This window comes from Tupaia chinensis, unplaced genomic scaffold (assembly GCF_000334495.1).
Source record: "Tupaia chinensis unplaced genomic scaffold, TupChi_1.0 Scaffold000289_1, whole genome shotgun sequence".
Taxonomy (NCBI): domain Eukaryota; kingdom Metazoa; phylum Chordata; class Mammalia; order Scandentia; family Tupaiidae; genus Tupaia; species Tupaia belangeri.
The window spans coordinates 468,684-480,902 of record NW_006159774.1 but is presented as its reverse complement, the minus strand read 5'-3'; the positions used below and the strand labels follow the sequence as shown (position 1 = coordinate 480,902).

Below are 12,219 nucleotides of genomic sequence, written 5' to 3'. Positions count from 1 at the left end.
TCTGCCACCAGTTTCTATCTCCTAAATACTTGACACCTTTTGACTCTTGTCTAAGATAGGAGTTAGTTCTTGGCCTCTATCCCTTCCCATCCATCTGTCATCCGTTCATTCATATATTCCTCAAAGCATTTTTCAGCACTTATTCTGTATTGATTACTGTAATAGGTAATAAATTTCTTTGTGAATACAGAGAGAAAAGACATTGTTCCAACCTTCTAGGAGCCTAGAACTCAATGTGAAGGGACAGTCAGTAAATCAACATGTGTACAATGATATAGCAAAGCTAAATGGTGACAGTTATGACTTTAGAGTTCATCAGACCTGGATTTTTGGCTTCATTAATAAGAGCATTTGTGATCATGGGCAAGTTATTCTCTATGCCTCAGTTTCCTCTTTTGTAAAATTGTAGAAGTGATTGAAACTGTCACATAGGTTATTGTGATAATGAAAGCAAATAAATTGTAGGAAGCATTTAACAAGATGTCTTGCTCATAGGAAATGTTCAGTAAATACAGGCTATCATCATAATTATAGAAGTGTGCTCATGGGAGGGCTTTGTAGTCCAGCCTAGGAAGTCATACAAGATTTCTGAGATTAGATGCTACTATAGCTAAGTGTTGAAGGATGAGTGGAGTTATCTGAGCAGAGAAAAGTGTTCTCAGTAGAAGGAAAAGTTATATACAGTGGTCCCGAGGCAAGAGAGAATAGAACATGTTAGACAATTTGTAAGTACGTTAGTGTGATTAAACATAGGAGAATGTCAAGAAGCAATAATAGCAGTGTTTATTGGGATATAGTGCTAAGTGCTTTTCATACAGCCTTTCATTTAATTCTCTATGAGTATAACTTTATATCTCACTTAGAAATTAGGAAATAGGTCCCAAAGATTGGCATTTGCCCAGCATCCCACAGTCAGAAATAGCAGAATTAGTATTTCAGCTCAGATAAATGGTCTTCAGAGTCATGTATAAGTTTACCATTGTGTCTCCTGGGCTTCTCCAAGTTGAAGTCAGTGGTGTCAACAACCTTTTATCTTGTGGTGACATTGAATCTAATTGAGTGCTTTAAATTTGGTCATGGATGGGACCAGCAGTTGGCATAATGGCTATGTCACTGGACTCCCATGTAGTCGACCACGGTTCAAGTCCCAGACCCAGTGGCTTAAACTCAAGCTGGGCGCATGTGCGTGCATGCCCAAGATCCTGAGAGGAGAATGGAGAAGGGATTGCAGCGTGACCATCCCCCCTGGGGGATGATTTCTTGCTTCCTGTCTCTCTGTCTCTGTCTCTCTGGCGAGCACACGTGCCCTATAGCAAAAACCTCTCAAAAAAAAAAAATCTGGTCATGGGTGACATAGTATGGCACTGTGTTATTCTAAGAACATATTGCCAGGATTCCTTCAGTTTGCTTAAAAATTCCTTTTCTCTCCGTGTCTCAGAATGAGCTATTTGCATAGGATATCAGTGACTCTGAATAATGCCCCCTTACCACCTGTCACTGTGGCTTTGTTGCTTGCCTTCTTGGGTTTCTGAAAACTTTGCCCAAGGTTTTCCAGAATTCAAATATGGTAAAGAGCAGATCAGGGGTAATAGTGAGGTGTTAGTATTACTATATTTTTAAAGGACCTGTTTGTGCAGGGGACCTAAGCTTCAAAATCAAGGGAATGAGGAAGTGGCTTCAAACCTGGCTATTTATTAGAATTGTTTGGTGAGCCTAGAAAAAATTACAGACTCCCCCAAAATCACAGACTCCCAAACCTCTACAGAATCAGGGGTGTGGCCCAGGAATCTAAATTAAAAAGCCCTGCGTGTTTCTGATGCACAGCCAGAGTTGAGTTCTGTGCATATAAGGAAAGAACCTTGATGGAGATCAGAGTTAAACACATGTGAGTTTGGGTCTTGGCTCTTGGCTCTTGGCTATCTCCCCTTTCATTAGCTCTGTGATCATGGCCACTTACCCTTTCCAGGTCTCATTCTCTCCTCTGTAAAGGGGAGATAGTAATACAGTGTCACAGGGGAGTTGTACGAGTTAGAAGGGGTACTAGGAAGTACTTCTTTATGATTATTTCCTGGTGTCTGTTGTATACTTGGTTGTTCGTATTTAGCTGAGATAATCCTTTAGCTACAGTTCTCAGTTTAATCCTGTAAGGCACTTATTTTTATGACTGAGTCAGGAACCAAGGCATGAAAAGATAAATAACTTGCTTGAGATTTCATAACTAATTAATGGCAAAGTTGCTGAATGAATGACTAGCTCTTTCCAGTTTTAGCTCTGAAAGTCCTATCAGGATACCACCGAGGTCCAGGTGAACTGGTAAGGAATTCTACCCTAGTCTGTTCATGTGTCAAGCTCTTTCACATGACTATGCTGCTACTATGAAAGCCCCTTGAATAGTTTGGTCACAATACAGATCCTTGAATGTTACTGAATCTGAATCGGTTAGAGACTTCAGTGTGGGGCTACTGAGGTCCATCCGCATTCTAAAACCCTGTAATTTTCTTTTAGGATCCCTTGATCATATCACTGTGGTAACTGCTGATGGGAAACTTGCTTTAAACCAGATTAGCCAGATCTCAATGAAGTCGCCACAGCTGATTTTGGTGAATATGGCCAGCTTCCCAGAGGTAAGGTGACCTTGCTGTGAAAGGTCTCTTTCTATTTTGGGATGGAAAAGGTCAGGAGGGGTGTTCCCTTCAGCTTGGGATGAAATGAAAGAGAAGACATAAGAAAGAGAATGTAAGAATAAGGAAAGGCTCTCTTCTTATTTTTAAATTCCTTTTCCATTAAATGCTCTGGAAGCCAGGCAAGTAACAATGCTGAAATAGTCCCCATCTTAAAAAAATAATAATAGAGATGCAGTGATTGCCCCTTGGCCAGTGTTGGTGGGGGCCCTGATAGGATGGGGAGCTTGTGCCCTGTTTCAAAGAAGTGCTGCTCCCTAGTTCTTGGTGATCGTTGCTGGGTAGAATATAGACATATTAATCAGTGTTCTCGGATATTATGATTTTAATTTAATTGCCAGAGGTGTGTGCTCTCACCAAAGAAAGACTGAGAAGGAGAAAGCACTCCAGTGGAGAATGGTCACACTGTAATCCCTCCTCCTCTGTTTCTCCCTCCTTTTGAGATTTTGGGCATGCATGCATGTGCCCCTTGCATTTTTTTCAAGCCACTGGGTCTGAGACTCAAACCACTAGTTTGGCCATGTAGGATCCAGCTGTCCCACTTATTAAGATTTTTATTTCCAGTAGCTAGTAACCCAAATTTTTGGGTGAAATATTTATTAAATGTTGTTAAATGTGGACAGCAAACTCACTTTGTCTTTGTAAGACTATGGGATAAGACATATTAATGGGACCATTATAAGTCATCCCTAGGTCGCATCTGCAGTACCATTTGTGACCTTGGAGTACAACTTGTAGCAGAATTTCCATGAATTCACATTTCTTTCAAACTATTGTAGACTGACCATTGCAGAATATTGCATGTAGCACATTGTTTCCATTAGATCATTGCAACCTTGAGATTTTACGATTTTAAGTCTAGTAGAGAAGGATAATTGGGCTTTTTCTTGTTGGTCTGCAAGGAGTAAGCCTGGACTGCGAATCTTAAGAGGACCTGGATTCTAGTCCCATCTCAACTCCAATTGACTTTTTGATGTTGAACAAGTTGCTCACTCTCTTAGCCACATTTCTTCATCTGCTAACATGAAGTGAAGGAATCTACTGGCTCTGTCATTTTCGGTTATGTATCACGAAGACATAGACTGAAGTTGGGCCTGCTGAATTTGACCGACTAGGTTAAAGATAGGAGCAAGGAAAAGCCCTTGCTGTGAACAGACTCTCAAATCAGAGGGCCCTTGTGCTAATGTGCCAGGCACACTTGTGGGGGTGTGTTCCTCACCACTCTCATATTCCATTCTCCATACTGTAACCAGAATTAGCTTTTAAATACATATATGGGTTGGGGCTGGCAGGTGATGTAGTGGTTAAGGATGCTGGACTCCCAAATGGCTGACCACAGTTCAAGTCTCAGGTGGCTTGCTTTCTCACTTTCGCTCTCTCTCTCTCACTCTGTCCCTCTCTGGTTAAATTAAAATAACTAACTAAATAAAAAAAAGTTAAATAAAATAATTTTTAAAATATACATATGTATGTATGTATGTATGTGACATATAGGATGATATCATTCTCATGCTTTTAATTTATCAGTGACTTCAAGTAATTTTTAAGAAAAATTTCAAAATCCTTGCTATGACCTTAGAAAGCTTTGCATGATCTTGCCCTGCCTGTCCTCTAGTCTTTCCAGTCTTGTGCCACTGTCATCCCTGTACCCTCTCCTAGCCACGTTGGCCTTTCGGTTCCTCAGACACATCAAGCCCTTTGCATCCTCAATACCTTTGCATGCACTCTTTGCTTAGAACGCTATTGCCTAGGTAATTGCTACTTGTATTTTGGATCACAGCTTTTTGAGGAAGCCTTCCTAATCTACTCAATCTAAATTATTCCTCCACACTAAGCTTTCTTATACAGTACAAATCTTTTTCTTCATTGTACTTACCATTGTTAATAAATATATACTTGGGGCCAGCAGGTGGCATAGTGGTTAAGGTGCTAGACTGCCACATGGTCCAACCATGGTTTGAGTCCTGGACCTGGTAACTTGCTTTCTCACTCTGTCTCTTCCTCTCTCTCTCTCTCTCTGTCACTCTCTGGTGAGCATACATGCCCTAGAGCAAATTTTAAAATAATAATAATAATAATAATAGATAAAATTAAATAAATAATTGTTTTTCAATTATTTTAATTTTTATTTATTATTATTATTTAATATGACCAGAGAGAGACAAAAAGAGAAAGTGAGAAAGCAAGCCACTAGGTCCAGGACTCAAACTGCAGTTGGCCATGTTGGAGTCCAGCACATTAACCACCATGCCACCTGCAAATGTGGCAGCCCTGGTGAGATTCATGCATTTCCTAATAGAGGCTTTATCTCATGTAGCATCTAGTTAAGTTAAAATGGCCTTCGAATATAGGTAAGTAAAAGTCAAGTTATTATTTCAGAATTAACCGGATTTGATCATTGGATCAAATTCAATTACATTCTCTTGACATATACCAATAAATGAGCATTCTTTGTTAACCATTATTTTGTATAGTAACCAAAGGAATAAATCCTCAGAATCTGTTGTAAAAAATTTGTACTTTATGGTTGACTAGCATTGACTTTTAGGGTTCAGACTCAGATGACCTGGAGACTTGACTGGACTATTTTGGATAGCCAATTTGTTCTCTCAAATATTTTAATATCTTACAGAGGTGTTTTTGGACTGTATAGCCCTATGTATATCTACTTATTTCAATAGTGGTTTGTGATTATGCTGAATTATGGGAAATAATTTTCCCCTTGTATAGCTCCTCAAGTACAGCTCTGTTTGCTTATGCAAGAACCAAGTATTGTGCTAAATGAAATATACTCCTCTCCTCCCTCAGGAACTGCTAATCTAGTAGGGAAGACATTATTAAGATTCACAATATTGTTAAAAATGATTTTTTATTTAATGATGTTTTTCATATTGATCTAGAGACAAATAAGTGATTCTTCCTTTTCTAGCAAATATTTTTGCTGAGCATTTAGAATGTCATATTTAATGAAAAAACAAACTAGAAAGTGGAGACGATAGCATAAGTCATATTATGGAATATCCCACTTTCAAACTTATATGACTTTACAGTTTGGAAACCATGTAGAATTAAAAAACTCCTGAGGTAACTTTGTAAGGCCATAAGTAAGCTCACAGGTGTTTGTTTATTTTTGCAACCTATGTACAGTGGAACTTGAACCATATAGAAGACGCTATCAGAGACATCTTTATAGTTGTACAGAATGGGTGTCCTTTATCTGAAGTTTTGGAGACTAGAGCAGTGTGGATATATTTTTGAATTTTTAGAATATTTGCATATATATAATGAGATACCTGGGGATGAGACTCAAGTCTAAACACAACATTTATGTTGCATACCCACTAGATTAGTAGCCTGAAGGTAATTTTGTAAAAGTACTTGATTGCAAGTGCTAGACTGCCACATGGTCCAACCATGGTTTGAGTCCTGGACCTGGTAACTTGCTTTCTCACTCTGTCTCTTCCTCTCTCTCTCTCTCTCTGTCACTCTCTGGTGAGCATACATGCCCTCGAGCAAATTTTAAAATAATAATAATAATAATAATAGATAAAATTAAATAATTATTTTTAAAAAGTATATACTTATTTCAATGTTTATTTTCCATCTCGCCTTCACCAGATTGGAAGCTTGGAATGTAGGAATCATATCTAACTTGTTCATTGGGTCCGGTGCCAAACACAGTGCCTGGCATGTGAAAGTGCTCAGTAGATTTTCATCAAATGATTAGTACTTGTCATTAGATGGTGGAAGTGAGGCACTCATTCCCAGTGTAACTGAGGACCAAAGAAATGGATGAGAAAGGGAACTGTCAACTCTCCGTCTCTGGCCCCCTATGAATCACTGAGACCTCTCTGCCTTGTTCATCTAATCCCATGGGCACTGCGGGCCAATTTAGGGAATAGCCTCCTAATTACACAGCTTGAAGACCTCATCAGGCAGATTGCCTTTCAGAGCCAGGCACTTCTGTTATTAAATAGCAAATGGCTTTCACAGAAGAAGCACCTGATTGGCCACCAGAGCATCTTATGAGGCAGGAGGAGGTATTAACAGCTTAATTTTTTCTTAGGAAGTTGGAGTTTATCTTCCTTTTTCAGCCAAAGCATTGTCGCCATTTTTCCAAGTTGAAATTCTGTGAGTTTTGAAAAAAATCTTTACAAGCATCTCAATGGAGAGGTTCATTTACAAGGACAGAATGAGGAAGTGTGAGAGTTACATTGTTTTTTAAAGTCCTTTATCTCATCTGGTGTATATATTAACCAAATAGCTCTAACTAAACATTTCCTTCCTCCAGCTTACAAGCTGTCCATAGAGTACCCAAGTTCATAGATTCCAAATGAGGAGCTAATCCACCCTGTGTTTATGTAATTTCTCTCTGTTTCACATGCAGTTGGCTTTCTTTCCAAACCTGAGCATTTCTGTGTCATGCTATGGTGACATGGTGCAGATTTACATGCATAATCTTTTTGAATGCATTGAAGACAGAAAACTATTGCATTTGTTTAACATGTGTCCTGCTTGATAGATGATACACACAGTTGCTGCCTTCCATAAACTTGCCTGCAGCTATAGTAAATGATGGGAAAGAAAAGAAGGGAATAAAAACCACAGCATGATTTGAACAAAAAGGCAAATGAAAAGAAAAATTCTGCAGGCCCCATTATTGCTTTTGTGGAGAGGAGAGAGCTGACTTGTGTTGTGCTACCAGTCACTTTCTCATGTTTTGTTTCATATCAACACAGATAACGGTATAAAATTAGGCATTATCTATTCCATTTTTTCAGTGAGGAACCTGAAGCTTGGAGAAGTAAAACATCTCCCCTAGGTTCTTGCTATTGTGATAGAGCCAAGCTTTGATCATACTCTGACACAGAAGCCTGTATTCCATTCACCATTCATTCTACACATTTTTGAGTCCTTGCAAGTGATTAGGTTCTAATGGAGGTTGCTAGGAATTTATTAATGCTTAAGGTACACCTTAAGAAGCAGAGACCTTGTATTCTCAGGACTCACTGGGATATAATGGAAATGGAAGGCTATTAATCAATATGGCACTAACAGAGTTGATTTGAGTCTCAAGGATTTGTTCACCTGTCTACAAAAGTTTTGTCATCTACTGTCCTTTATCATGAATTAGTTTAGAATAGCAAGGGCAGATGTTGCTCATGGATCACATCACTCTTCCCTGACCAACCCTGGAGGCATCTGTGATCTCTCAACACTTTATTTCAAGCAGCCACCAGCAATTGGTCAGTGTTGTCATTTCAGAGCAACAATTTGCTCTGGAATAATGGCGACTATCTCTTCAGTGAGGGCATAAAGGCTAAGAGATGGAAATTCTATAGGAATGTGCCTTTTTTTTAAAATCTGAACCATGAGTAATTTAGATGTCATGTTGGAAACATGACTAATTCCTGATGTTCTGTGTCCTACTATGTCAAACCAAAATATATAAATCTAAAATATGTTAGAAATACCTTTCAGTAGATTTCTTTGTAAAATGAAATTTCAATTAATTCATATTATTCTTCATTGCTAGAGGACACATGTGCTCACCAGAGAGAGAAAGAGAGAGAGAGAGAGAGAGAGAGTGAGCGAGCACACAATCACCCCCTAATGGAACATGGTTGCACTGCAGTCCTTTTTCCTACATTTCTTTATCCTGTCAGGATTTTGGGCACACATGCCCAAATGCACACAAGCCTGGCATGTTTTTCAAGCTACTAAGGCTGGAATTCAGACCATAACTGGCCATGTGGGATCCAGCTCCTGGTGTGCAGCACCTAGCCACTGTGCTATGGGGCAGCCCTGATTGAAAGTTCTTTTCTGCACATGAAAAAACATAAAATTTGGGAACCAGCAGTTAGCGTAATGGCTATGTCGCTGGACTCCCACGTAGTCGACCGCGGTTCACGTCCCGGACCCGGTGGCTTAAAACTCACGCCGGGCGTGTGTGCGTGCGTGCCCAAGATCCCGAGAGGAGAATGGAGGAGAAGGGATTGTGGCGTGACCATCCCCCCTGGGGAGTGATTTCTCGCTTTCTGTCTCTATGTCTCTCTCTGTCTGTCTGGTGAGCGCACGCGCCCTACAGTGAAAAATCTCTCAAAAAAAAAAACAACATAAAATTTGAAGTATAAAATAAGGTTTTGGGGGGTTATATGCATGAAACTGAATAAGGAGATGAGTTTTTCAAATAGATCTAGACCAGATCATTAATATATTCGTACTTCCCATGAACGCAGTTCTGCACCTTGTACTAGGAAGGCATAATACTGAGCTAAAGTTCCTGTGCAGGAGAAGGCTGTATAGAGACTATGAAAGGGAGGTGGTGGTGGTGGATGTTACAGCTATGGGCTATCAATCATTCATTGAGAGGTGTGGAAGAGCACCGAGACACTTGAAATCTCACTACCCCTACTGAGTAGAGATTCTCCCCTCGTCGTTACCTTTAGAAACCTGTATTCCCTTCCTTTCTCTTTATATTTTTAAATACTACAGGGTATGTGTGCACAAAAGAGTGAGCACACATGTGAACAGGCACCTCCCAGTGAGACCAGGTCATGCTTCAATCCTGTTTTCTACAGTTCTCCATCCCAACAGGATCCAGGGCAGGCACGTGTGTGTTTGTGTTTGGGCATCTTTTTGAAGCCTCTAGGGTCCAGACTTGAATCCTGGTTGCCCATGCAGAATCTAGCTTTCTCTCTGCAGTGAGTAACTGTTGTGCTACAGGACTCACTCAGTGTTTCAGTTTACTAAGGAAGATGGCAGTTTCTTGCATAGGAGAATTAATTTCACTTCTTCATCCAGCTCTTTTATTTACCCCAGGCATACCTTTTAGAATACTGTTTTTTTCACCAGCCTAATTCCAAATGATTTTTAGTTATTAAAAAAAAAATCAAATCTCTCTTAGGTCACTATGACTGACACGTTGAACTTGGGATCTAGAAAAAAATATAAACAAAGTAACATCATTGGACTGAGTCCCCATTCAGGTCCTTCTTACTCTGTCAGTGAGATCCCATTTCTTTTGGGTTCTCAGGGAAAACCACGTTTATCCTTAAGGTTGTCACCTTATCCTGTGAGCTCCTATATGCATAATAAACTGGCTGTGTTTTGTTTTATTGGAGATCTATTCCAGCCCTGATAATGTGTGGTAAGAGGTACCGTTTTAAGTATGTACTATTTTAAGTAGTGGTTATACTGTTAGTCTCTGAATGGTTTCTCAAGGTATTATTCATCTATACATGGAAGATCTAGTCTGTCTTTTGGTAACACTTTATACACATGTAGAATTAAGATCATTAAAAAAGTATGTGGATAGGCTGGCAGATGGCATGGTGGTTAAGGTGCTGGACTCCCATAGGACCGACTGCAGTTTGAGTCCTGAACCTGGTGGCTTGCTTTCCCTCTCTCTCTCATTCTGTTCCTCTCTAGTCAAATTAAAAGTAAATGAATAAATAAATAAAATAATTCTTAAAAAAAAAAGTATGTGGATAATTCTTTTAGGCTTCTTACCCTCCAAAAACCAAAACCAAAGTGAAAACAAAACAAAAAGCCCCAAACACCTGGAAAAGTAAAACAGGTGTGTGTCACCCCTTATTCATTTAACCAGAAAGTCTGGGGAGGCACTCAGCTTGTGAATCCAAGTGATCTGGATTGGCTCTGGTCAAACCTAGAATTCCTTTCAGACAGGACGCATGTCAGAGTCCTGTTTTCAGGAATTCCACATTGTCATGCCAGTAAAGGTGTCTGTCTTCCACACTGTACTTGGCCAATAGGATTGCAGAGCAGGTGTGTATGATGTTACTTGGGTGTTAGGCAAGGCACTTGGGGAAGTTGTTGTACCAGTGTGCCAACTGGCATGTGAATGAGCAAGCCTCTCGGAAGCCCCTGAGGATGTTGGGTGGGACAGCAGTGCATCAGCCAATGACAACATCAGCTCAGTTTTTTGGGTGGGGGGGTGGTTTATGCATTTTTATCTTTATTTAGCACATATACTTCTAATGTCTTTACAAAATAACTACCCTTGATTTGGTGTTGCTGTGTGCCAGGCGTAGAGCAAGATGCATCACTCATCTCACTACCTCGCTAGTGTTTCGGTGCCATGTGTTCTGAGATTATGAATTGGAGGCTCAGAGAGGTCAGTCTTATTGCTAGGGTCACTAAGTTATCAGAACTCAGATTTGAACTACGATCTTTCACTCCAAAGCCTATACTTTGGAGTGAAAGAATTAAGGTCATTTAAGAAGTATGTGGATGGGCCGGCAGGTGGCATGGTGGTTAAGGCGCTGGACTCCCATAAGACAGATATGCTGTATTACTTTTTCTGGAGCACATACTGGCAGAGATTCATTGCTCATTCTAAAACTTGAGTGAGCTTGGTACCAGTAAGGATGTGAATGAGTTAAATCTATTTACTTATTCTAAATCGGCACTGGTATATTTGGAATGTAAAATGTCAACTGGAATTTTTAACGTATGAAATCTTTCATCTGTCTTTACACCAATCTTTGCACAGTCCAGCCCCCCTCCCTTGAGGATTTATTGTGGTTTTGATCTGTGTTGCCTCAAACCATTGAAATCTTTTCAAAGAAGCAGAGCTGTTTTCTTTTTATTTTTTCTTCCCTTTCTTTTTTTCCTCCCGCGGTACACTGGTACCAGGAGTGGACATGGTTTGCTATTCAGCTTGATCAAAGCACTCTACACCAATGTAACTTCCTGATCTTACTGGTAACAGAACTAAATGTTTCCATGTTCTGCCAAGATGGGTTGCCAGTTATCGACAGAGGGCTTGCATCTGGTAATAATTATTTACTAATTCTGTTTACCTTTTGATCTGGTTTTCAGTGTACAGCTGCAGCTATCAAGGCTATAAGAGAAAGTGGAATGAATCTGAACCCAGAAGTGGAAGGGACGCTAATTCGGGTCCCCATTCCCAAGTAAGTCTGGCTGAAATTCATATGCTTTGATGAAGTGGGGCAGTTGTCCTTAGAAGGAAACCAACATCCTACTATACCGTTAGGCTGATAGCATACCTTACGTGCACCTTTCATCCTGGAAAACATGTTTTGAGATCTGGGGTAGTTATTCTGAAATCTTTATTGAATGCCTGTTACATACGTGCTACTTCCTGGGCGTGTAGCTGTAAGCTTGAGAAAGTCCTTGTCCTCGTGTAGTTTACATTCTGGTTGAGAAATAAGACAGATACATAATGAATTGCCATGAGGAAAGAGAAGATAGTGGAATCTGATAGAGAATAAGTTGGCAAGGGTGTTGGTAGCTGTGACAACTTTAGCCTGGGAGGGCTCTTTAAGGAGAAAAATTTTAAGTTTATTTCTTCTGAGAGAGAGACAGACACAGACAGGCACCTCAGCAGCTCAGCAGGGTCTTCACAGCACAATCCATGGGCCAGCTGGTAAGGCTTTTTTTTTTTTTTTTCCAAATTGAATATAATTTATTTATATTCAAAATTTATAAAATAAAGCCTCAAGTGCAAGAAAATATAAACAGCAACATACAACAAAGTATCAGCAGGCAGATG

The 12,219-nt window shown here is 39.9% G+C and overlaps 1 protein-coding gene across 1 annotated transcript in view; it reads left to right on the top strand.

The window, feature by feature from the left end:
* The window catches only part of MRRF (mitochondrial ribosome recycling factor), a gene marked incomplete in the record, with an annotated part of 68,716 nt that overhangs the window by 18,080 nt on the left and 38,417 nt on the right, over window positions 1-12,219 (top strand). The window contains 2 exon segments of the mRNA XM_014588607.2: window positions 2,506-2,624; window positions 11,526-11,617. Of these exon segments, the coding sequence (XP_014444093.1) occupies window positions 2,506-2,624; window positions 11,526-11,617 (211 nt within the window).